This window comes from Miniopterus natalensis, chromosome 17 (genome assembly GCF_054644295.1).
Source record: "Miniopterus natalensis isolate mMinNat1 chromosome 17, mMinNat1.hap1, whole genome shotgun sequence".
NCBI lineage: Eukaryota > Metazoa > Chordata > Mammalia > Chiroptera > Miniopteridae > Miniopterus > Miniopterus natalensis.
Genome location: NC_142097.1, coordinates 45,762,711 through 45,785,625, shown reverse-complemented (window position 1 = coordinate 45,785,625; position 22,915 = coordinate 45,762,711). Strand labels below are relative to the sequence as shown.

Below are 22,915 nucleotides of genomic sequence, written 5' to 3'. Positions count from 1 at the left end.
AGCAGACCTGTTCTAAAACAGCAGTGAGCAGCATTGGAAACAGGCTGGGCCAGACCAGGATGGGTCTATTGGTTTTCTTGGAGCTTGGAAAGCTGCTTCAGCACCTGCCCCTGAGGCTCACCTTTCACTTCTCGGTGATCTCCATTCTCCTGCGGCTCTGCTTTAGGAGGGGCCAGCACAGCTGCCTGTGTGACCACAGCCTGCCCGGAGACGGTGTATGTGTTCGCTGGGGCCAGTCCGGCCACGCTGGTGACGGACACTGCTGGGATCTGGTGGACAACGTGAACCGTCTGCACAACAGGCTGCTGGGAGGTGGAGGTGGTCACGGGGGCAGTGACAGTGTAGGTGACGGGCTTGATCGTCGGGGGCAGCTGCCGCTGCACAGCGATTAAAACAGGCTGACTAGACAGAGGGGAGCCTGTGGGGGACGATGGAGCAGGAGTGAGGCTTATGTGTCGTCCCATATTCCTCCAACCCTTTTCCCCAAACCAACTCTGACCACTGACAACACACAGACTAACAGATAAAACAGGACACAGCCCTGATCACCTGGAATAGTAAAGTCACTCACGATGAGACATGGCAGTAATTTAACAGGGGCATTTCATTCATAGACCTAAATGCCCGCAACACAATGGCTGCTGTACTCACTTTTCTTACAGCAGCTCTTCCTATAGTTCTTTCCTCATGAAAAAAAATTGTGGACACAGGATATGGGAGGAAGCTGTCCACGGAGGCCCGAAAGAGGGGCCAGGCTCAGTCTGGAAAGTTCGGGGACAGTAAGGCTGTGATAAGCTCTGCTGACCAGCCTCAGCTCCTGGTTTGGGCTTAAGAACCCAGGAAGACATGGGTGACAGGACCTGGACTGGTCGGGGGCCAGGAATAATAACAGCACACGCACACTCACGAGCCAACTAGGAACCAGAACAGAATTTCTACAGTTTGTTTTTTTAATTCACCAGGGCACATGTTTTTATTCTGCATTATGACTTTATAACTAAACTGCATAATGCTCACCAATCATTAAATGAACATTTTTTGCTGCTAATCAATGTCTAATTTGTTACTTCCTTTTTGGGGGGAGGGAGGAATCTTTCTCACAGGTTTTTAAATGAAGCAACTAAGAAACAGGTTAATTCAAAATTATTTCAGACATCTACACAGTGTCACATACAGGAATGCTCAGAGCCTGGAAAACAACACTCAGGTTCTGTGCACAAAGTATCAGGTACAAAGCAACCAAAGCCTCTTCCATTTCTTCTCTATGAACCACTGCCCCCCTCCCCCCATGCCTGCCCTCTGCACGCCTCACCTGGTGCACTCTGGGCAAACCGTGCCTCCTGGATGACAGCCAGTTTGGGCTGTGAGGCGCCAGGCTCGGGCTCCAGGGGGGCCGGCGAACCTTCCCTCGACAGGCTCTCGGGGGTCTGGGCACCACTGGAGTGAGCAGACAGCACTCCAGCGTGATTAGGAGAGGCTGGGGCACTTCTGTATTGCCAAAAAGAAGACAGTGGATTCTTAAAGGTAAAACACTCCTAAGGCTGCCTTGTTTTAACAAGTGTATTTTGCAAAAAGGGGTGTCATCTGTCTTCTGCCAAGCAACTACATTTCCATAATCTTACTTTCTCTGTAAACACCTGTGGTTGAGATGGATACTCAGTGAAGACTCGCTTGGCTGTGCCAGAGCCACTGTGTGCAGGGATGCCACTGCCCCATGCCCAGCGCAGGGAGCTGGACTGGCTGCCAAGTCTAAGCAGTGCCTGTTGGTCAGGCAGCGGGCAGTGTGCAAAGCTGGCCGGGGCTTCAGACTTATGTCATGGTCATTTCTTTTTTTTGTTTAAAAACAGTATCCATTAATGAAGCTAAAAATGTGTAATTTTAAACTCAGGCAGTTAATATTGTAGAAATCAATCAAGTTTAAGCAGCTACAAGGTAGCTTTAAAGAGCTTTCACAGGCCAAGGGAAAGAAAAACACAGTATTGGTCAATGTGAAATCGATACATTGTGACTCATCATATTACAATACGCAATGAGTTCAATGAAGCAACAACTGCTACATGGAAAATGAGTTTAAGCAAAATTTACAGTTTCCGACCACTGGAAACAAAAATAGAGCATCCAACACTTTGTTTTTCCAAATCCCCATCCCAACATTTAATCATAATGCATTTGGTACTTCCTTCATTTTCCAAAGGAAAATTTACCAATACATCGAAGATAAATTTACTGACCATTAAGTGAGGTCTTTTTGTTTGTCTTTTTTCCTTACCTAGACGATAGCGGTCCCAGAGGGGTTCTAAAGCAAGGCACGCCCCTAGGCCGTCTTTTCCTAAAAGCCTGCTCTATTAATTTGCTTTCAGAGGCAGGATCTATCCTCCAGAATGAGCCTTTGCCTGGTTCTTCCTGGGAACGTGGTACTTTGATGAAATAACGATTCAGAGAGAGATTGTGGCGAATTGAATTCTATGAAACATAAAAAAGATACATAGAATTCATATATTTCTTTGCTGAGAAATAAAAAATGTGCTTCATTTTAGTGCCCTGCAAAGCAGAAACCTAGGTGCCAGCCGTGCTCCTGCAGAGGGAGGAGAAGTCTGAACACAGCACTGTCTGGAAGGCACTGGCCCCCTCCCGAGTGAGCAGATAGGGAGCTGGGGGGACCCCTCAGCAGGAGGGGCTAGGAGCTACACCACGAGGAAAGGAAAGAGGCTATTTCCAACAGGAAAATGTCAGCTTCCACCTTTTTTCCAGGTAGGAAACTAAAGGTATCACTCTGGTCATTTGACCTTTCTTGCCGCCCTCTCCCTATTTAGAGACAACGGAGCCCGGGTAAGCCAATCCTTTACAATACTTGTTTGAGCACAGTTAGCGTTCAGAAGCTGTCACAGCCATTTAAAGTGGGTAAATCCAGCATTAAGTATTTGGCAAAGCAGCAGAGGAGGAAAACGAGCCCAAGGCTGAGACGTGTCTGTGACACCATCTCCAGGGGCAGCGTATCTGCAAAGTACTCAACGTGCGTCTCACAGTAATCTTGTGGAGCAGGTAGGGAACATGCCCCTCAGCTCCTGCTCCATTCTTTCTACCAGGAGCTTGGCTCAAGGCTGAGGTGGTTTGGGACAGGCTCCCACTGCACCCTGGGAACTGCTGCAGCAAACCCTTCTCTGAGCTGGCATGCATTCACATCAATGTTCACATTTAAAAGGAATAAACGAGCAAAGTTTCTAAATGGCAATAACAGAGTAAAAGTTTGGTTATCCAAACATCATTTCTAAATTCCCCAATTAACCTTCTGCTAGAAATGCAGCCGTGGCTTCAACTTCTGAATCACCAGAGAGGGCTTAGAAATCAAGACGTGTCAAATACTTCTGCACACAATCCAAGTTCCTGTTCAAGTAGCACGCAGGCCACAGACCATGGTGGAAACCGAAGGCCATGGCATCAGTTACTACATTGGCAACGCGAAGGAGCCGGCCAGCTGGTGTGAGTTATGACATTTCTATGAACAAATGTATATGAGATTTAGAATGTTTTAATCACAGATACTTGCTAGGCTGTTTTATCATAGGGTTTAACTGATAACCAACCAATACCTTTCAATCAACTCTTCCAGAAAACCAAATCTGCCCCCATCAAAGACAAGACAGTCCTCCAATTGCACTCAGGCCTTTTTAAGTTAGAGGAGAAGGCAGGTTCCAAGGCTGTGGGTTGAGAAGAGCAAAGCCAGACAGTGACCCTCTACAGAACACTCTCTGTGAACAAGGCAATCCTTGCAGCGGCTGCCTGGGGGTCCAGAGTTCCTCTGACTATTCTCTGGGAACGTGGCCTCCTAGAGGGACCTCAGGAGTGGTCACAAAGTCACAGTGCAGAATGACTGACCATCACTGCACTAACCACTGTGGGGCGGTCAGTGTGCTGCTGCTGCTGCTGGGAGGGGAGGGACACGAGCACAGGGGGAACCTGGAGTAACGCTGTCACAGAAGACCCACTGATGAAAGGACAAGACCAGGGTCGCACTGCTGATGGTCCATCGAGGAGTGGCTGTTTCCTGTTCTGAAATGGAACAGGACCCAGTCTGCACCACAGAATGGGGTCTAACCCCCTTTCTACCCTAATGGCATCTCAGGGGCAAAGGGGGCCCCAATGGTCACCTGTGACTTTCCAGTCAACGAGGCTAGAAAATGTGATGAATATGAGACATCTAATGTAGACACAAATAGAATAAAGCCACAATGTTTCTAAAGTAATTTAATAAGGCCTTTGTGATTTTTGTTTTTTTAAGAGAGAGAAAGGGCCCTGGCCCATTTGGCTCAGTGGTTAGCATGTCAGCCTGAGTACTGAAGGGTTCCAGTTTCGACTCTGGTCAAGAGCACGTACCTCAGTTGCAGGCTCAATCCCAGGTGTGGGAGGCACCGATCGATGTGTCTCTCTCACATCAATGTCCCTCCCTCTCTCCCTTCCACTCTCTGAAAAGCAATGGAAAAAAATATCCTTGGGTGGGGATAAAAAACAAAAAATAAAAAAAGAGGAAGAGGGAGAGAGAAACATCGATTTGTTGTTCCCCTTATTTACACATTGTTGGTTGAGTCTTGTATGTGCCCTGACAGGGAATCGAACCCACAACCTTGGGGTATCAGGACAACACTCCAACCAACCAAGCTACCTCACCAGAGCAAGGCTTTTGTAATTTGGTCAAACCAAGCGACATTAAAACCACACAGATTTGGACTCCAACGATGCAGAAGTTACGATAAAGTGTTCACAGAAAAGGCAAATTATTCTTCTTTAAAAGCAAATGTGAAAAAAAGGATCTGAATACTGAGCACCCTCTCTCCCCCAAACCCTCAGTGTGGCTGCTGCCCAGAACCCACCCTTCCTGTCCCCTCAGCTGACCACGAGGAGAGGCACATGCTGCCTTCCCTGAGCTCCTTCCCAGCTCAGACCTCCGTTTCTGCTTGTCTAGTGACCCATCGCGCGGCACTGACCCCTGGACAGCATGCACTCTGCATAGCAGTACTTGTAAAGAAACTCAGAACAGGAAACACGTCCCAGTACCTTCCAGAGGGAATCCAATGCGCAGGGTGGGGTGAGCACAGAGCACTCCCTGGGCTTTAAGAAACCAGCTCTGGTCCTTTCAGAAGCCGAGAGCCCCCGAATTCTCAGACTCTTCATAGTCACAACAGACACCTCACCTCTGAGCTGGGTAAGTTATAATTATAAATCATAAGACAACATTTTGGCATAAATATACAGCCAAAGGAAGAAATATGCCATCTTTCCGGACAGGTTTACTCAGACCATCTTGTTTCACCCTAGAATTTCCTCTGGATTAATAAAAAAGTGAGGCATGGGTACACAAAGCTAAAATCCGAAAGTCAATCTGAAAGGCAGCTGTGGACTCCCCCATTAAGTGCTCAACGGGTGGCAGGAAGTGTCAACACCTCAGGAACTGACGAGGAGCTCGGACACGCACCACGTGGCCACCTCCCGCCCCGGCGCAGGCCAGGGCACAGCCTGGAAACACATTTCAAAAAGAAAAAGGATCTCGCCCTTTTCTAAAACAGGCTGTAGAATGGAGAGGACTTTCTGTCTGAAAGCAGGAGGGAAGACGGGGTGAGAGGTCTCACACGTGCAGACATTTGGGGACGAGCAGCTCAGAGAATCTCATGACAGGAAAATGGCACATGCAGCTCAGACGGGGAGCTATGGACGGCTGAGGAGACAGTGCAGGTCCTAACAAAGGGAGGGCTGCAGCAGGAGCCCCTTTCCCGCTCAAGTGGCTGGAGGCAGGAGGCGTGAAACGTCCCAGGAGCAGCCTTACACGGGCAAGAGGCGCAGTCGCCCTTATGACCTTATGATCTAGACAGAAAAGATGTTTCAATAAAAACAAGCATTAATGACACAGTTCAGTAGAGAGGGACCTGACAAATCGTACCCTGGAGACAGTAGCACCCAGTGCAACGGGGCGGCCACATCGCCGTGGCCCAGCACCTCCGCATCCTTCAGCAAGAAAACCTTTTGATGCGCGGAAGCAGCTCTCTCTCAGACAGACACGTGGAAACTGGGAAATGTGACTGTAGGAAAATGGATCCTTAAGTCTGGCCAGAAAAACTCACTCCCATCAAGCTGACTGGCTTTTCACATCATCAGAATTCCGCGCATAGGGAGCCAGACTCCACTGCAGCCACGGACATGGTCCTGCTTCTGTCAGTGTCCATCTCCTCTGAAGCACAGCCTCGCTGTACAGCTACCGTCTGGTAAGTTCTGCGAAGCTTCATTGTGTAATTGTGAAGAGACTGCCAGGTAGCTGGATAGGGAGCCTTCTCCACATCCAGCGCTCTCACTGCCCACTAGGAACGCGGCCCTGCTGTGAACACCTGGGGCCAGGAGAGGCTGGGTCTTATCTGTACCTCCCACCACTAAAGACCCTGACATGACTAAGACCCCTGAGAAAGGCAATATTCAGGGGCTGGTTGGTAGACTACATTTATTCAAACATGTTTATACATCTGCAGGTAGGAAAAACAAGCTTTTACCCTCCATTAGGCAGAAAACGTTCCCCCCGCTCCTGCCCCCATCGCTTGTTATGGTTCAACAGGCATTTTCCACAAGATCTTTTACTCATTAAGCCTCAAAGAAACCCCACCCCTCCTGGCTACGTCGTGAATTTGGAAGTTATAAATGGGTACTTTTCTCTCGTTGTTCTGTACTATTCTTTCAAACTTACCCTTTCCCTACTGTAGGAATTAGTGAGCTCCCACTGCGCATGTGTACACCCAGTAAATGACTACACAACACAGACAGGCAGAAAAAACCTACACAATGTTAAGGTTTAAAAATGAAACTAAATTAAAAAGCTAAACACCGGAAATATTATGCACTGATTTCAAAGAGTCCCTTGAGGAGGCCCAGGTCCAGACACCCTTGGAATGGGACCCCAGTGCAGGTGGACAAGCAGGTGGGCTCCTGCTTTAATGGGCAGCGGGGCACCCATGTTGTGCGTACTGGCCCACTGGAAAGACGTCTTCTAAAGAAAGGGTTCCTCAGTAAAACAGTTTGAAAACCGTCTCTAGGTAAACTTCTAAAAGCTACATACCTCAGCAGACGTAATACATAAGGGAGACAGAACAACGCCAGAGTAAGGGGTGGACTTTAACTCTCCTTTGTTTCAGACATGGAATGACTGCCCTGATGGAAGAAACCCTTCAACGCCCAGTGCCTGTCCCACCCATGGGGACCATGACAGTGCAGCAGGTAGGCTGAGATTTTTTCTTAGAACTGCTATTCCTTCCACTCTGCACTAAGGGGTCAGAAAGAGTGTGGCAACCATGGCCTCTAACGTGTCTTCCTCTCTAGCAAGAGGGAATCTCACTCCTCTTGCTCATCACCTCCACCTGTGCCTGAGTTAAACCACCACAGCTGAACTCCCCTCTCAGCTGTCAACCAGCATCTACAAGGCACTAGGCAGAACATTTAGTAACAAAATGAAGTGGGTTTACCTGCCAGCCCTTGTCCGCAGTCCTGTAGTACGGGTAATTTTTAGTGATGTGCGTGTAAATTCCATTGAGGGTGAGCTGTTTGTCAGGAGCCATCGTAATCGCTTGTACAATTAACTGTGCATAGGAGTAAGGTGGCTTTGAGTCGTCCTGTATTAAAAAAAAACACAGTAATGAAACTCAGGATTCTTGGTGTTTTTAGGCACATGTGTTTGTGTGCACACACCACCTTCACTGTTTGGGAAACACTGGATGTCACCTCACGAGGACTAAGGGTTCTCCTGTCCCCCGTGTGCTCAGCTCTCAGGAGACCCCACAACCCAAGAGCATGCTAAACAGTGACCAGTGAGCCCACAGCCACCCCACGTCCACTCCTGCGTGCATGTCACTGACACAGACCACACGTGCTTCTCAAAGGCCCTGGTGGGGATGCTACTAGACATGCAGTGAGGACAGGACAGCTGGCTGCACGAAGGCCTCTGGGTTCTATTTCAAGGCCATGAAACATTTACCTTTGGGCTGTCTCCACCTGAAGCTTCCTTTTCATTTTCTGGCTGTGAGTTGTCAGCCATTAAATTGAGGTCAGATGGTATCACACGGCCCATTTTGTACCCTGAAGATCCTGCTCCTCGGGGGCTGGATGGGCAGGAGTTTGCAGCACTGTGGACAAGAAAAGGTAGTTGCTATCAGTCTGTCACAGAGCAAACATCACACCGTCTTGGATAACTGGCTCTGGTTCCAGGGAAAACAAACAGAGAGAGAATATCAGAATTTCCCATGGAAAAGTGAACTCATCCCTGTGAAATTGAAGATCACCCCAACAAACGTGGGAATTTGCTTCCACATGTGTTATCTCATGTGACCATAAAACAAACTCTCAAAGGAGGCCCACCTATTCCACCAGTGAGGAAACTGAAGCTCAGGATGATTCCGGAACTGACCAAGGACAGAGCCACACCTGATGACTCCAGGGCTCCAGCTTGGTAGAGGGACACAGAGCCCAAGCTCCACTTGCCCCTCCTCACCAGGGAGCTGAGGACAGGCTGCGTACCCTAGCCCCTTACTCCACGTTGACCCCCAGCCTGCGTACCTGATAGTTCCCGTGGGGGAGGGCAGGGGGCTGATGAGGTGGGCCATGGTGTCTGGAATGTTGATGGTCAGGGGGGAGATGTGGGCCTGCACTGGCTTCACCGGGGACTCCGGCGCCTCCTGCTTCTCCCTCTTTTCACTGGACAGGGCAGTGAACGTTATCTTGATGTTTGTGCTCGGGAATCTGAACGTGCACCTGGAAAAGAACAGCCAACGTCAGTGTCTGTCTGCCGGACTAGAGGGCGGACGGAGTGCCGCCCTTCAAGTGGGGCGCGGAGCCACGTGCCCCATGCATAGGAGACTTGTCTGCTGGGGAGGAGCCACCGAGAAGCCCACCTCGCACTTGTCTCAAGTTACAAGCAGCTTAATGAACGAAACCACAGAGCAAGCCTTTCATGACTATAAAGAAAATTTCAGACCAGCCAAAGAGGAAAAGATCAGGAGACTCAAAAAAGACTCCAATGCCACTCAATCTGCATTACTTCTTTTTTTAAATCCTCACCCGAGGTTATGTTTATTGATTTTAGTGAAAAAGGGGGTGAGAGAGAGAAACATGGATTAGTTGCCTCCCGTATGCCCCCAACTGGGGATCAAACCTGCAACCCAGGCATTACTCCTTTTAAAATAAATGCACAGATGCGTTTTAGGTCTTACAGATTTAAAACAGACTTTAGTACACTTACTATCCATCATTCCTTTCAAAATAAACATACAAGTATAACTGGGTCATTAAGCAAAAACAGACAACTTTGTGACTTTCTTATTTAAGAAAAATCATTCCTTTTCCTTTAAAAACTTAGCTTTTTCACTGAGCAAACGAGTCAGACATATTAAATTTTGAGGGAAAGGTTTACAATTTCACACTCTGGTTCACCTTTCATACAGCTTCCTTGCTGTGACTCAGTATATTAAAAAAAAAAAAAAAGAAAAAGGAGCGCAAGCCAAACGCCTTCAAAGAATGAAAGTTAAAAATAGCTCCACAGACTCCTGGTCTCAGAGTCTGCATTTCACGCCCAGTTACAAGCGCCTGATTCGGGTGCTATTTATAAGCCGCCCAACGACCAGCTGATGGTGCTTAGCTGGCTCTGCCCCCACCCTGTCCTACTTGGGTGCTCCCCAAGGAAGGGTCCAGCACATAGTGGTCACACGTCCTTCCCAGTTCCGGTGACATCAAGGTGATGCTTCCCAACACTTTAGTTGGGGCAAGAAAGACTATCTCTCAGCAGGGTCTGGACACTCACTGCTGCCTCCTCCCCCACACTCCCTCCTGTAACGTCACTGCCATCAGGTCCCCTGCCCCTTGACTTCCCTCAGAGGTCAGTCCTCCACAGCCCCAGTGGATGGAGCAGAACCAATGAGCCCACCACCTCCTTCCTGGCATCCAGCACCCACACCCTTCCTGTTCTTACTCTTAGGGCTCCTCAAACCCGTATGGACTCCCCTCCTTTATACCTACAATGCCCAATGCCCCAGACTGAGATTCTAGCTTCTGTGCTTCTCTGTCCCATCCAGGCCCATGATCTCCAATCCCACACACACCCAAATGACTCCAAAATCCCCATTTCCTGCACGCCGGGCCCCACCTCCCACTGCCTTTCCGATGCCACCTTTGGTACCCACCTAGGCATCTCTAACAGGACCCCACAGTGAAAGTGAACAGCGGCACCAGCCAGCACTCAGGTCAGCTCTCACTTTCCAAACAGCCCACCTGCAGTGAGAAGTCTGATCACCAGACACTCTGCTGAGACACTAAACACACAGCCACCTCTCACCCAGTCCACCGTCTTGGAGAAAATCTAAAAATCACATGTCTAACAGCAAGAAAACAATCCACTTAGGAAATGAGCAAAAGACTCAGAAAAACACTAAGGATACACAGAGGCCAGTAAACACATGAAAGGAGTTCACCGTCACTAGCCGTTAGTGCCACGCAAATCAAACCTGCCGTGAGAGAGCGCCAAACACCTATGAACCTGCTGTGAGGATGTGGGGCACAGGTCTCCCCGTGTGGCTGGGGGTAAATGTGCCTGGCGGTGTCTCATGAAGTCAGGCAAACGTGTATCATACAACACAGTCGCTCTGGTGTTTCCCAGGAGAAATGAACACTTGTGCTCACAGAGGAACGTGCAGGATGAATGTCTAACAGCCCAGCTGGGAATCACGCCGCTGTCCCCGGGTGAACCTTCAAACAAGCTGAGGCTCAGCACATCACGGACAAGACTCGTGGGTAAAGGAGCCAGCTAGACACAGCGACCAGCCCCCAAAGCTACATCCTGTAAGATCCCACTAACATAACATCCCAAAACCACCAAACCACAGACTTGGGGAACAGATGAGGGGTGGCCGGGGCAGTGGTGTGGCCACAGTAGCAAGTCCTCTCTCTGGACCGCCACTCCAAGACGACCTGATCTGAAAAGCACAGGGACCTGAGTGGACAGACTCAGCAGGTGGTCACCTGACAGAAGGCTGGATCCTCACCCCCATGTGACACGCCCGCGAGAGCTCCTGAACCTGTCCTGCCAGGGTCTGGAGCCTCCGCTAACACATCTTGCCGCCCATAAGTGCCCTGGAGTGTCTGCACTTGCCTCTGCCTAAGAAAGCTTGATATTAAATAACAAGTAAAAACACCTTAGCTGGCTGAGAGACCACAGAGGAAATGGAGGCTTTTTTCCTGCTTTCTTACTCTGTTTTTTCCTCCTGTACTGGCCCCGCATTACGGAGCTGGCCCTGCATCCTGAGCACACAGACCTTAAGAGATGGTGGTTCCCACAGGCCAGGAAGCCCTGAGTCCAGACATAGTCCTGACCCGTTCAGGGGGCTGGTGTCAGGTTTTCCCAAGTAGCTGCCCAGGGATGTGAGCTCTTCTTTCACTTGGAGAAGAACTTTGTTTTTGTTGCCCCCTGACCCCATCTGCTGCTCTGAAATCCCATGAATGAAGGTGCTGGACAGAGCTTCCCTGCCCACTACCCTGTGGGGCATACCCACTGCAGAGGCTGATGCCAGCCGGAGATGATGGCGGCGCTGGTGCTCCCAGCAGACTTCCTGCTGTAATTTCCAGTCACTCAAGACCTGTCCCAGACTGATGAAGATTTCCACTAGCCGAGGGAATCAGGCCTCTCTCATCTGATCACCACCTGCCACACCATGGTTCCTGCTGTAGATAGGTGGGCACTCAGGCTGGCTCACCAATGGTGGCAGCGGACAGGAGCCCTGATCCTACAGCAGGTGCTCAACAAAAAGTAGCTGCTCCTCTGAGGTGGGACATCACGTGAAACAAACAGCCCTCCAAGAAACACGCACCTTACCCAGACTGAACTAGACGAGGTCCCCCCCCGGCGGTGCCTGGCCTGCCCCTCTTCCTTGCGCTAATGCAGGAGAGCAGGAGCCTCCAGGTCCCTATATTCTCTAAGCAGGAGTCAGCATGTGAACACCACTCCATCAGAAATGAAGAGGCAGGGAATGGACGGGAAGTGCTCACGAGGCTTAAACGTCACAGGTGACTGCTGTCCAGGGTATACGAAGATCTCTTAAAATTCAATACAGACACAAACAACCCCTTAAAAATGGTCGTAGGCCCCCACGGAGGAGGGTACAGGAATGGTGAACTAGCACCTGATAAGATGTTCAGCATCATTAGTCACCGTGAAACAAAACCAAAACCACAGTGAGGCACCGGGACACGTCCACAGAGTGGCTGGTATGAAAAGAATGACATAGCCACGTGTGACAAGGATGCTGGAGACCTGCGCCCCCCCGCAACGCTGGCAGGGGCGCGGCATAGTGGGGCTGCAGGCAGTGTGTCACCTTCTTGGTATAGCCCACCACTCTTAACCTAAGTGTCTGGCCACAAGGAACACACCATCTCGCTAATGCGTGTTCATAGCTGCACAACTCACTAATGTCCAAACTGGAAACTGCCCAGGTATCCAGCAACGGGATGGATCCACTGGTGGGGTAACATCCATACAAGAGAACATTTCTCAATGAGGAAGTAACCAGAAGCAGATTTTCTCCCTAAACTCTAAAAGGTCACCTCACTCTCTGAGGTGCACACACCCACTTTGGAGACTAATGAATGAACAAAAACATCACTTTTGTTTTACCTATAAACACAAGGGAAATAACGCCAAGGATTCTGGGGTTTTATCCACTTTGTGGGAACATAATGGAGACGTAACAGTACGGGTTCGGTGCACAATGCGTTGGTCTGACGTGTGTAGACTGCAGAATGAGCACAGGAAGGCTAACATTCACCACCTCACACACTTAGACATTTCTGTGTGGTGAGAACTTTTCAGATCTACTCTCTTAGCCACTTTCCAAGGTACAACAGTGCTTAAACTAGTCCCTGTGCTGCACGTTAGCTCCTCAGAACTTACTCATCTCTGACTGAAGTACGTGCCCTTTGACCACCTTCACCCATCCCCCACTGCAGGACTGTTTTAAATCCTTAATGAGGCTGCCAGTTAGGCAGCAGTAAGAGAGATCAGTGTTGAGTTCCTCGTTAAAAGGCAAGTGTTTACGTGTGCCTGACACTGGGGTAGCCACGTCCCTCTTAGGGCTCTTTGTAAAAATCATAGCTTCCACTTTGTGGGCAGGAAAGTAAAAGCAAAACCCAGAAGGACATGTGGAGGTCTGGCTGGGGCCCAACAGCGAGGAGAAGGTGAGCACCTGCTGGAGCCGCTGGAGAGCCCTCTCAGACTCTGTGCTGAACGGCCATGAGCCCAGGAGATCCTCCCCACCTTGGTCATGAGGGAAACTCAGGTTAAACGGCAGTACACCCACTGGAAAACCTACCATCAGAGAGAAAACGCCATGGCCAACAGAGTGCGCCCCTGAACTCCAAGGGGCTGCACCTGTGAGAGCTGATGTTCACACATCTGGGAGCCATGGACCCAACAGAAAGTGCATGTGCTCATCACACAGCCAAGGGATCTCAGTATAGCTTCCAATGGAAAAAGTCGTCCAACTTAAAAGACACCTATGAAATACTCAGAGCAGCATTATCCATTACAATAGCCCAAAATAAAACTGCCTAAATGTCCATCAACAGCAGAATATAAAACTGGGGCACACTCACATTACTGACTGCAGCACTTGACAGCAACGTGAATGAATGATTCACAGCTGAGTACAAAACATGGGCTTATCTCCCAAACACTGCCTTCAGTGAAAAGCTGCCACCACCCCAAGTTCATTCTGTGGGATCCCATGTATGTGGAGTTGAAAGCAAGTAAAACCATGTACAGTTTAGGATTCAGGATAGTGATTGTGTGGCTGGAGGGTGCTGACGGGCAATGTCTCTTAACTGGGGACAGATTACACTGCAGGTTCTCATTAAGCTTTAAATTTAGGACCTGGGCACTTATTCTGTGTGTAGATTATACTACAAACAAAAAGAAACACAACTGTGGAGAGTGACAAGACTGGAGACCGACTAACAAGCTACTCCGGAAGTCCAGGTGAGAAGCCACTAATTCACAAGCTATGGAGAAGGAGGGGAAGCCACAGGTCTGAGAAACGTTCGGGTGGAAAGAATGGGGCAGGCCGGTGACTGAATTCAGGGCAGCAGAGTGGGCGAGGAGAGGGCGAGTCTGTGCTCCTGGAGGAGCAGCAGCAGCCCCCACAGGAAAGACGGCCAGAGCAGACAGGAGACAGGACACAGGACAGCAGACACGGAGCTGGAGGCTTCGAAGCTCCTGAGGCCAGCCACCTGTCAGCACCGGACTCCTCGTTTCCCCACCACAAGGACTTGCCTTCAGGTAGCCTCTGTGCCTAAACAGATCCACAATCCCTGCTCACAATTTCCCAAAAGCAAACAGCTCCAAAAACCTGACCTGAAAGCAGTTGGCAGCCAATTCTGACCTGAACTGAGGAGCTAATTATAGCCTTTAACTATCCCACTTAGAATATTCATGTGTTTGCAACAGAAACCCTAATGTGTTGGGCGACAGGGTGCTGAGAGTGCACGCACTGTGCTACTTTTCCAAACCCCAAGACACTGCGGACTCCCCGGGTTAGGGTGGGACCTGTGTATGTACACTGCCTGCTGGGCTGGGCACGGTGCCCTCTCCCTAAGAATTTCTCCAGAAACATTCTGATTTGTTTAAGGGGAAATCAGATGGCTTACTGCAAAAATAATGAGTCCATTAAGCCACTGTCCAGAACAGAATATGAATTTGTATTTTTGTCATTAATAGGCAATAAATACACATAGTATAAAAATTTAAAGCCATCAAAGAGTAAAAACAGCAGTACCCTCCCTGCCATGGCCTTCCCACAGCTCCAGTTCCCAGTGACAGCTCCCAGAGTGGACCCAGAACTATTCACATAAACAAGTGAACCAGCAGCAGAAGCTGCCCTGAGAGGCGGCCCTGGGCTCCAGCACACAAGCAGCGCCTGCCTCTCTGCCCACACTGTTTCCCCAGCTCCCCGATGGGGACCCCACAGAGGCGCTTACAAAACCTCCTGAAGAAAACATTCTGTCTACATGCAAAAAAGCTCTTTCCATGGGCTGCCTTCTTGGTAATTAGAACCCCTTAACGTCATGCCTGACCTTCAATAACTTAACCAGACTCCATAAATGATCAAACTTCATCAGGAAATTCTGACACCTGCTATAACATGGATGGATCTGAAGGACACTGTGCTGAGTGAAGTAAGCCAGACACAAAAGGCCAGATACTGTCTGATTCCACATGAGGTCCCTGGAGTAGCCCGATCCATAGAGACAGGACGTAGGGTAGTGGGTGCTGGTGTTGAATGGGGACAGTTTCTGTTTCAAGGGGCTCTCGAGATGGTGCTGATGTGAGGGCTGCACAGCAATGTGAATGTGCTCATGCCACTGAGCGGTGCACTTAAACACAGTCAGATGGTAAATATTACATCGTGTGTATTTTACCACAATAAAAAAACCTTTTAAAGAACACTTACAATTGTCTCTGGAACACAGGTATAAACACTCAATAAATCTTAGCTGTTGTTTTTTTCTTCTTTTTTTTTTGAAAGACATTCATCAAGAGACTGAGAACACTGCCTGGGAGAAAGTATTTGCAAAAGACATACCTGATAAAGGCTGTTATCTAAGATATGAAAAGAACCCTTAAAAGTCAACAAGAAAACAACCCTATTTTAAAATGAGCGAAAGACCTGAACAGCTACCTCACCAGACTCCTGGGCTGATCCCTGGGCAGTGCCGGCCTGACCCAGAGTGAAGAGCCCAGGCACAGAGCGATCTGCAAAGACTCAGAGATGGGAGAGCTCCTGGTATTCAAGGAAATCTGCCACAACACCGGCCAGACATAAGCTATGACATGGGACTTCACAGGGTCACAGCATCAGGGATGAGTCTTTGCAGGAACAGACTGGGAAATTCACTAGGTGAAAAGGGCTCCTACAACCTTCAACAAACAAACAAACAAACAAACAAACAAACAAACAAACAGTGAACCCCAGGGAGGAAGGAGACCCTGACTTCCAGAGCCATTCATTATAATAGTCAAATGTCCAGTTTTCAACAAGAAAATCACAAAGCACAAGCAAGAAAGTATGACTCAAAGGAACAAAATAATTGAACAGGAATCTGAAGAAGGTGAAACACAGAACTTGCTAGACACAGACTTTAGAACGACTGTGTTAAACATGCTCAAATAGCTAAAAGGGAACCACAGAGAACTAAAGGAAACAGGAAAATGATGTATGACCAAGACAGGACTAGAGGGAGACAGGCATTGTAAGAAGAAATGAAGCAAATGAAAACCGACTATAGGGCCCAACAACATAGCTGAGCAGGCAAAGAAAAAACACAAACCTGAGATTACCAAGTCTCAGGAGTGAAAGAAGAAAGAATGAAGAGTGAACAGAGCCTGCAGGCCTCCTGGGACATCAACAGGCCGACTAACAAGCGCATGGTGGGAATCCTAGTGTATAGAGAGAAAGGGGAAGAAAGATCTGAAAAAACAATGGCAGAAAACTTCCCAAATGAAAGGCACAAACTACAAACCCACGAAACTTAACAAACTCCAAGTAGGATAAATTCAAAGCATTCATATTGAGATATTATATTTAAACCATCAAAAAACAAAGAGCCCTGGCAGGGCTGGCTCAGTGGTTAGAGTGTCGGCCTGAGGACTGAAGGGTCTTGGGTTAGATTCTGGCCAAAGGCACGCACCTGAGTTGCAGGCTCGATCCCCAGCCCTGGTCGAAGCTCATGCAGGAGGCGACCAATTGATGTGTCTCTCTCACATCCATGTTTCTCTCTCTCTCCTTTCCACTCCCTCTGAAAAGCAGTGGAAAATATATCCTCAGGTAAAAAAAAAAGGGAATCTGTAAAACTGCAAGAGAGAAGGAACTCATCATGTGTAAGGACTCTTTCAATAAGGTTAACATTTAGTTTTTCATCAGAAACCATGAAGACCAGAAGTGCTAAAAGAAAAAACTGCCAACCAAGAATTGTATCCGGGAGGAGACCAGGCAAAGTGGGAACAGAAGACTCAAGGAGGAATCGGAGTGGACAGTTTTTATTTATTTATTTATTTATTTATTTATTTATTTATTTATTTATTTATTTAAAATATATCTTTATTGATTTCAGAGAGAGGAAACATCAATGATGAGAGTCATCGATTGGTTGCCTCCTGCACGCCCCCAACTGGGGACCGAGCCCGCAACCCGGGCATGTGCCCTGACCAGGCATCGAACAGCGATCGCCTGGATCCTAGGTCAACACTCAACTGCTGAGCCACGCCTGGCCAGGCGACAGTTTATATTTAAATCATCTCCCTCCGTCTAACTCAAACAGCTGCAAAACTGACACACACAATCCTAACATCCTCCAACAGCTTAGAAATGGCAAAAACGTGGTATTTTTAAAATATCACCTTTGCACACAAAATGCTATTATATTGTGAAAAGACCAAAAAAACCCCACAGCACTCAACAGTGAGTTGGAAGTAAGCCTCCAATGTGCTTGTGGAAGGTTTTCTATTTCCTATGCAGTGACACCTGTCACAGCCCTCAAACTGTTTCAAATCTCAGGACGGTGCTGTGTGCCTTAAACATGCCCTGGTGTGCTAAGGTTCATGAGCAAATTCAACAATCCTTGTTAAAAACTGGAACCAGAAGTGTGAGAGCTGAATTATTACACTATCAAGATTATAAATCGCTCTGAAAGAAAACAGAACTATACACAAATGTTAAGCAGGTAAGAACACTATCCAAAACGATAAATGCTTTCATTAAAAGCTGCCTTATTTTAGAAACCCTTTTCTTCATTTTCCAAAAAAACCTTTCTCCTCAGCAAAGCAATCAGGCTGCATTTTCACAACGGAAAATCTGCTGTTACTATAACAGCCTCACCTTCTGGAACATGTCCACCAATTAAACACGAAGCAATGCTGAGCTTCTGCAACTGTGGCTCTGGATGGGACCTGCTGGTAAGTGGGTGACTGTGAACAGGGAGCCATGTCTCACTAGAATCCTGTCACTAGATGGCCAGCACATGAGAATGTTCAGAGAACACTCGTGTCCTAAGTCAGCAGTCAGTGGGCACACATTTTAGACATGTACCAAGTGACAATGGCTCTGTGCCAATTCTAGGGGACAAACAGGAGCATCAGGGGAGAGAGCTGAGTGAGAAGATAAGTTACAGCCTCACAGCGGAAGGGGCCCCATGACCCACCACTCCTAGGTGCCCCCCAGCACCTCATCCACCTGGAGGCCTGCAGGAGAGCCCAGCTTCAGGTCCTCGCTGCCCCCCAGGAAGAAACCTTGGCCCAAGTTTCAAAAGTATATGTGGTTCTTACATGTCAATAAAAAAGCAGTTTCAGAAAGAAAGAGCACACTGGAGATTGCAAAGCTCTCCGATGCACAGCTTCAACGAACCAGTGCCCTTCCTATCAGACCCTTTCCTGCCGGAGCCCAAGGTGGAGCACTTTTCCTTCCCCCACCCCAAACAGGGAGTGTTTGTAGTGAAGCTGACAGGTTGGAATGGAACCTTGGAGAGGGTGGGGCACCCCCAGATGGACCTCTCCAGGCCTGGCTACCAGGCAACGCTGACCACGCCCCATAGCCAGTCTTTATCCTTCGGTCCTTTCGGGGAGGTGGCAACGTCCGTCACTCACTACATCAAGAAGCCCTGGATCAATTTACTGCGCAGTGTGCATGGGGAGCTACAAGCAAACTGGAGTGCACCCTCGAGGCCATGTCCACCCTCGTGTCACATGTCTGTCACACTGGATCCTCAAGGGTGTGGGCCCTCCACACCGGGACACTGTGATGGACAAACACATGCAGCCCCTGACATCTAGTAGGGGCACAGGCTCGGTGCTAATTGTGTCCCATGATGACAGACAATTATTATCCCCGTGTCACTGACGACGGAACTAAAACTCGGGCAGGCTAAGGGGCAGGGCTGGCATCTGGCTGCAGTCTGTCCAGCTCCAGAGCCATAACCACCATCTCCTGATATAGTCAAGTCGGCACACAAATGACCCCTGCGGGCAACAAGTCCTACCACATAGGCCTGTTCCTCAAAATGTGTTAGAAATTCAAATTATTTCAAATCTAAACCATCTTAAACTACTCATTAAGTAAACATCACAATAAACAAAAACTGAGTTTTACCCCTGGAAGAGCTACTAAAACACTCAGTAAAGAAAAAGTGAGCTGGTTGTTGGATTATTTTTAACTTTTAGTAACGATTATGCTTCAATAGTTGCACTGTGTCCCTCAATGTCTACAAATCAGCGATTAAGGAAGAGTGCATGGCAGTCACTGAAAGGAACTAACATGTACCCTGAGCACTCTTCGTGGTGCAATGCCCCCACGGTGGGCACCTGCCACAACACGTCCCCCACTCCTGAGTACCACTGTCCTGGACCCTGGCTCTCAGCTCTGCTTACAAGCTGGTCAGAGTCTCAGGTCATAAAATGACGGCGTTTCAGCCAACCCTACAGCCCAGGAACAAGAGAGCATGCCACCAATTCAGAGAAAAAGGGGAAAGCTGCCAAAAGGGAGAGGGTGGGGGCTGTATAAAAAGTTTTTTAAGTGAATGAAGAAAGGAGCGTGCCAGGCCTCACTAGCGGCTCTGCCTGGGTCTTCAAACAAGGGACCCCACTTTATCTCCCTCTCTGGGAACTCTCCCCCTCACACAGCGTCTCTGTCCACTCCCTGGACCACCTGGTCCTTGGCTGCATCCCTCAACTGGTTCCTGCACCCACTGCATGCTGGTGATCCACAGGGTCTCCACTCCTCCTCCGCTTTCCCTACGATACCACCCCCACTCCCTCCTCGCTCTCCAGCCTCACAGGCAGCCTCCTTTCTCAACCTCCAAAACGTCCTGACCAATGTGCCACTGCAGGTCACTGTTCTTCTCCTGACGCCAGCTCCTCCCCTGTCCTCCTGGCACATCATCTCACCGTCTCCCTCTTGCTGGTACTGCTGTTCTCTGGGAGCCTCAGTTCTGCCCCATCCCCATTTCTGAGCAAGGTCCAGGCACTGAGTTCCTGGGTTCTCCTCTCGGAGGCTCCACCTGGAAAGCTCCAGAAGCCACTGTCTGCTGGCCTGTCTCCAGTTCTCACCTTAGAGGATGCCACCTATAACTCAGTGAGAAAGTCTTCAAAAGAGACATTACGGAAGGTAACCTGCAAGTTAAAACATGCCACACGAGAGGCGGTGTTGCTGTGTCAGTGACAGTTAATTTAGCATCGGAACACAGCCACTCTTCCAAATGAACGCAATGGCAGGTCTGCCTGTTAAACAGTTCTGGGCAATAATAAATCCAACTTGTTCTATTTATGTTTGGCTATTAGATACTGTAGGACCTTATTGATCAAAAACTCAGTTGACATTTCAAAATATAAACAACTGTTAAATAATTGCTTGTTTTTATTTATAAGTTATACTTTGTTTGCTACCACGGCAACAAGAGTAACAACACACCCAGACATTCCTGCCCAACCAATCTTGCTAAAACACTTTCCTGCTCACTCAGGCCCCAGACCAGGTCCTTAGACAGAGGAGGAGCCTGTCCTCAAAAGAGGACATTCTTCCTTCTGTCGCTGACCGCCCTGAAAACGATCCCCCCCCCAGGCCCAGACAAACCTCATGCTCTACAACTCACGCGGAGGTCTCTTCCAGCCTGAATTTCACCTTCTCCAGTGCCCTCCACGCTGCCAGCCCAGCCACGCCCACAAGCCACCTCCACCTGCCCACTTCCCAAAGCCCTGCCCAGGTGGCCCAGGGCTCTCCCACTGAGCCCACGTCACAAACCCCCATCCCCATTATCTCCTATGCTTCCAGCCAAGCCAGAAACTCCAGGAGACAAAAAGATGCAATTCTTCAGACACAGCCCTGCCTTCAGGGGCCAAGATCAAGGGTTTGTGGAAATCACTCGTTTTCTGGAAAACCGCAGGCCCAGGCACTCTTGTGCATACCCAGCCTCCCCACCCACCCGCGCACACCGGGCTGGTCCGTGCTGGGCATGGGGCTCACCAGCCACAGAGGAAAAGGTGTTTGTATTCACCTCGTACTCAAACCATTTAAAACACGACAGCGACTCGAGGGCCACACCCTCATTTTCCTCCATCCTCCAATTAGTACATTCAGCATTTTAATAAAATGATGAACCAGACTTGAAGCCTAAGCTACTCATGTAAATACTCTATGTGAATTAATACTAATTACAAAATGTAAACTCAATGTCGGAACTGGAATAAAATCCTTGTCATTCAGGTAACAGACCAACCGAGGTGTCCTGCTTTTCAGCTCCAGGGACGTCAGCTCAGCAGGCGAGTCGGGCCGGCGGCAGGCGCACCCTGCCCGGCCTGACCCTCTGCATGACGCGCTTTCAAACCTACACAATCTGGCCTTTCAGCCTCAAAAGAACTCGTAACATGAAACTGAGTTTAATTTCAAGAAGAATTTAAACACCGTTTGTCTACACTTAGCTAGTGCCAAGTGTCTTCCGAGTTTACTCCACCAACCTGCTGTGACCACCCCAGTGGAACCTAACCAGCGACGCCTTAAAAAGGGGGGCGCTGCGAGGTCTCCCGCGCCCCGCTTCCGCCGAAAGGCAGCAGCCCCTCGGCCGCAAGGCCCGGCCGGGTCTCCCTCCACCCGCAGACCGCCCGGATTCCGCCCCCTCACCGAAGGCCGAGTTATTTCCACGCTGAGCACGTCAACGCAAGTGGCACCGGCTGAACTAACAGGAATTTTCTTTAAAAACCTCAAAATCCTCAGAGTAAAGGCATGACAGCCTTTGACGCGACATCGGGCCGCTCGCAAACATCGCACTCACACTGCGGGGCCCCTGCGTGGGCTCTGCGCGGCCCGGCGGACACGCACGCGCGGGGGCCCGAAACGCTCCCGCCCAGGTTCCGGGCAGCGGCGCGGGGCACGGCGCGGGAAGGAGCGGGAGGAGGGCAGCCGCCCCCGGCGCCCCGCGACGCCGAGCGCGGTGGGGGCGCGGGGCCGGGACGAGGGACGCCCGGGGGCCGCGAGCGTGTCCCGGCGGGCGCGCCTTTCCGCGCGGGGCCGGCGCCGTCACAGGCCGGGGCCCAGCGGAGCCGCCCGCAGCCGGCGCGCACGCGGCCCCCACACCGGCTCGGCCCGCTTCCGAGACCCCGCGGGGCCGAAGGGCAGGGCGCACGAGCCGGGCCCGCTCCGCCGCCGCGCGACGCGTCCCCCGCGAGCCGGCTGCGGGAGCGCAGCGCTCCCAGGACGCGCGGGGCCGGGGAAACCCGGGCGCACGTGCCCCGGCGCGAGGCCTGCGGGGGGCTGGCGGGGCTGCGGCCCGCGTCCCGGTCGCGAGCGGGGTGCCGAGGCCGGGGGCCGGCGGGTGGGGTCGGGGTCCGGGCCCAGGTCCCGGCTGCGGGCGGGGAGCGCGGGGCCGGGCTCGGGGTTCGGGTCGCGGCCGCCCCCGCCCCCACTCACACGCGCGGCAGCTGCAGCGGCGGCGCCCCGCGCCTCTGGAACACGCCGTCCACGAACACGCCGTTCTTGCCGAGGCAGCGCAGGTAGAAGTCGCCGCCGGCGTCGGGCCCGGGCTGCGCCGAGGGCTCGGGGGCCGCCCCGCCATGGCCGCCGCCCGGGGGCGTGAAGATCTCCAGGTGGCGCCGCGAGATGAAGCTCGAGTGGCCCATGCTCACGTCCACCGAGCCCTGCGACGAGTTGCGGCCGATGGTCACCGAGCGCTTCTTCATCAGGTACTCGAACTCGCGGCCCTCGAGGCGCGCCACGGCCCAGCCGCCCGGCGGGGACCCGCCGCCCGCGCCGCCGGCCCCGCCGCCCGCGGGAGGCCCGCCCGCGCCCGGGAGCGCCGCGGCCGCCGCCAT

The 22,915-nt window shown here is 50.6% G+C and overlaps 1 protein-coding gene and 1 long non-coding RNA gene across 4 annotated transcripts in view; one reads left to right on the top strand and one right to left on the bottom strand.

The window, feature by feature from the left end:
• LOC148091320 (uncharacterized) overlaps window positions 1–5,518 on the top strand; it is a 16,953-nt gene extending 11,435 nt beyond the window's left edge. Inside the window, exons 2-4 of one of the 3 annotated variants that reach the window (XR_015715909.1) lie at window positions 2,538–2,751; window positions 3,297–3,480; window positions 4,961–5,518. This is a non-coding gene — a long non-coding RNA (uncharacterized LOC148091320). Of the gene's footprint in view, window positions 1–2,537; window positions 2,752–3,296; window positions 3,920–4,960 lie in introns of those variants that run through there. The other 2 variants (XR_015715908.1, XR_015715907.1) reach the window with 2 other exon arrangements.
• The window catches only part of FOXK2 (forkhead box K2), a 27,175-nt gene extending 4,260 nt beyond the window's left edge, over window positions 1–22,915 (bottom strand). The window contains exons 1-7 of the mRNA XM_087826439.1: window positions 22,515–22,915; window positions 8,584–8,778; window positions 8,006–8,153; window positions 7,497–7,643; window positions 2,270–2,463; window positions 1,313–1,488; window positions 122–418 (exon numbers count right to left, since the gene is read on the bottom strand). Coding sequence (XP_087682565.1) covers window positions 122–418; window positions 1,313–1,488; window positions 2,270–2,463; window positions 7,497–7,643; window positions 8,006–8,153; window positions 8,584–8,778; window positions 22,515–22,915 — 1,558 coding nt within the window. The remainder of the gene's footprint in view (window positions 1–121; window positions 419–1,312; window positions 1,489–2,269; window positions 2,464–7,496; window positions 7,644–8,005; window positions 8,154–8,583; window positions 8,779–22,514) is intronic.